The 3,065-nt window shown below is 40.9% G+C and overlaps 1 protein-coding gene across 1 annotated transcript; it reads right to left on the bottom strand.

The window, feature by feature from the left end:
• Positions 1-518: 518 nt before the first annotated feature.
• LOC116422160 (E3 ubiquitin-protein ligase TRIM17-like) lies at positions 519-1,358 on the bottom strand. Its single transcript, XM_031957325.1, has one exon. The coding sequence runs from the start codon at positions 1,356-1,358 to the stop codon at positions 519-521; it is 840 nt and encodes a 279-aa protein (XP_031813185.1).
• Between the last annotated feature and the right edge of the window lie 1,707 nt (positions 1,359-3,065).

Genomic DNA, 3,065 nt, shown 5'->3' with positions numbered 1-3,065 from the left:
TACGTTCTTCATTAAGAATGACAAAGAGAAGTAAGGGCAAAGAGGCCCTTCAAAGGTTATGTTTGAGAGAATATGGATAAGGCTTCTGTCTCTGACGTCATAAAATGCTATATATCCATTTTCGTAATCGAGAAAACTCCACTTTCAGTACAGGCTGCTTTGAGAGAAAGCCATTTTGTGAATTCAACAGAAAGAAACTATTTCCATATGGGAAGCTTGCTAGAGTCATTACATGCTCAGATGAGGACAGTTTTCCATTTTCCTGACTGAATCTTTACAGATGCCCAATTTCCACTGTGTCTTATCTTCCACTTCTACTTCCCAGTAGTGTTTGCCTGAGGTGAAATTCTGGCACCCCAAAACAGCAAGAACACAGTCATTTCTGTCTTTGTTGTCAGGCAAGTCCTGATGGACACTTCCATACTGAACCCTCTTCAAATCTTCAGAGAGGGTGAGATGAGGATTGGCTGATTCAGCATCAAGAGTTATTTCCCTCTGGAACCTCAGGAGCACTTCTCTCAAGCATGTGATGGAGCAGGTGTCCAAAAAGGTGAAACAATCTCTGGTTCTTGAAGTAGAAGCTCACCATTCCTTTCCAAAATGCCTTTCATATTCTGGAGCATTTCCAGAGGCTCCTTGTCCAAGTTCTTCTCTACTTCTAACTTCAATTGTTGCAGATTCTGGATTTGTTGGGTCAGCTTGTCCATGTTCTCCTTCATTTTGATCAGGCCGTCTCTGGATTCCTGGTGTATCCTTGCCAAGTATTTATATTCTTCATCCCATAAGAAATTCTGAATTTTCCCATATTCAGAAATTGCCAAGTGTTTCAAAGTGTATTCATTCTCCTGACAGCATGCTTTACTCCTTCTCGATTGATCCAATATGGTTTCAAATTCCTTTTCTTTTATTGCTAAGACAGTCTGTGTCTCCTGGAGCTCATCCTTGCACTTGTTAGCAACTGTTTCTAAGGGAAGGACTTGGTGGTCCTTGTGCTCTGGGGCTGATAAGCAGTAATCACAGAGTAGCCTCCGGTCCTCTTCACAGAAGAACTTCTCTTGCTCCCCATGTTGATCACAGGTGGTCAGGCCCACCATGCTCTGCACCAAATGAGGTCGGAGCATTTTGCCAATGATGGACAGGTTCTGCAGGTGCCTATTGGGAACCAAATCACTGTACGTCATGACTCCTCTGCACTCTGGGCAAGTTAAGGTTTCAGTGGTTCTCTCCCTGCACTGGAGAAGACACTCTGTGCAAAAGCTATGGCCACATTTCCCAGTCACTGGGTCAGTGAAGTAGCCCAGGCAGATGGAGCAAGTAAGATGTCCCTTGAGATTTTCAATTAAGTCTCTTCTATCCATATTCTTTCTTCTCAGATATATCTGTCAGGAGTAGATGCTAGCTCTTGCTCTTGAGCTCTGGCAGCAAAAGATACTAACACTGAATTCTGGAGGTCTTTTTATATCCTTACCTTTGCTTAGTCCCTCCTTTTACTTCACACCCCAAGAGGTGAGAACTCCTTTCTTTTGAGAAGGCTTCTAAGTTTAGCACTAGGACTGAGTTCTCACCTTTCTTCCATTATAGGATTTAGCAGCAGTATGTCTTGGAGAAAACATTATTTCCTCTTAGCACCCTCCAAATTGGGTCATTTAACAAAATCTCATCTCATTTCTAAGTCTCAGGATCATCCATCACATCTTTTTACATTCTGATGTTCTGAGAGAGAAACTGGTCAAGAAAAACCCCAAAGCAGTTTCTGCTCTCCAAACTGCCTCTTTCCTTAACCAGCACATATACTGAATTTTCTCACTTTCTCATCTCACTGGTAGAGATATCTTTTTCTTAATATATATATTTTTTAAAAGAGAAACTTATTTCTGATTCCTTCTTAGATGTTCCACTCAGAAAGGATAAGACTAGCTCTTTCCTTAGAAGTCTACCACAAAAGATTTGAGAGCTGATTTGTTGGTGTCTTTTTTTCACCTTTCCCCTTTAAAATCCTCTTTTTCTCCTTTCTGAAAAGGTGAGAACTCCTACAACGCAGTCATCTTCAATGGAACACAATTTTTAGCATTTTCCATTTTCAGAATTATTTACTTCAAGATTCACAAATAGTGTTCACACACAAAGCAAATTAAATCAGAATTGTCTTGTCTTTCATACCAGTAGAGATTAGATAGAAATGACAGGATTTTAAAATTGGAGACAATGTGTCATTGTCATATCAACACCATCTTTAGAATGTCTTCTTTGATGTGGTAGCTGTAAGAAGAAATGGAGCAAGGTCTATGGGGGGTAAGAAGAAGGGGGAACAAATATATAAAAGGAAAGTAGTAATCAAGGCACATTTGAGAAAATGTCAAACTATAATTTCTTATCTTCTACTTCTCTGTGGATGTTGGAATCCTATTGTCAACTCAACTTGAAACAAGGTGAAAACTCAAGGGAGATGTTAGAATCCTGGTGTTAACTCAATGCCATTGATACAGTGCTTATTAGTTCACACCTTAGAGCAAATCCTTACAAGGTGATAAGTCTGATAGACTAATACTGATAGACAATAATGCTTGTGTTCACACCTTTAGAGAGCTCATATAAGCAAGAAGTATTTAAGTACTCATTGGAGTTCACACATTTGGGAGATTTCAGGATTTAGTATGAGATATCCGATTTCATACCTCCTTGAAGCTCTCAGGGCCAGAGAGCACTCTGGGAGAAACCCATAATTCTATTCTCTCAGAAGAAATCATATATGAGAAACAGAGGCTCTCTTGAGGAGTTGAACTGAAGTAGATTGAAGAAGGGAGCATCAAGTCAGTTCAGGAGAAGGCTACTCTCGGAGGCACAATCAGATTCATTTCATCTCACACAGCTGTGGTGGCTGGGCTCCTGCACTTCCCCACACTGAGACCAAGTCTGAAAGACTCTCCAGAAAGCTGCCCAGCCACAGGTAAGGAGGTGCTGGCTAAAGGCTGAAGAAAGTAGAGGCAGAAGCAAGAGACAAAGCTACAAGAGCTCTTAGAACCAAGGAGAGAGAGGGGCCTCTAAGGAAACTAACTGGGCTATAA

This window comes from Sarcophilus harrisii, chromosome 3 (genome assembly GCF_902635505.1).
Source record: "Sarcophilus harrisii chromosome 3, mSarHar1.11, whole genome shotgun sequence".
NCBI classification, from domain to species: domain Eukaryota; kingdom Metazoa; phylum Chordata; class Mammalia; order Dasyuromorphia; family Dasyuridae; genus Sarcophilus; species Sarcophilus harrisii.
This window is presented reverse-complemented; position numbering and strand designations above follow the sequence as displayed.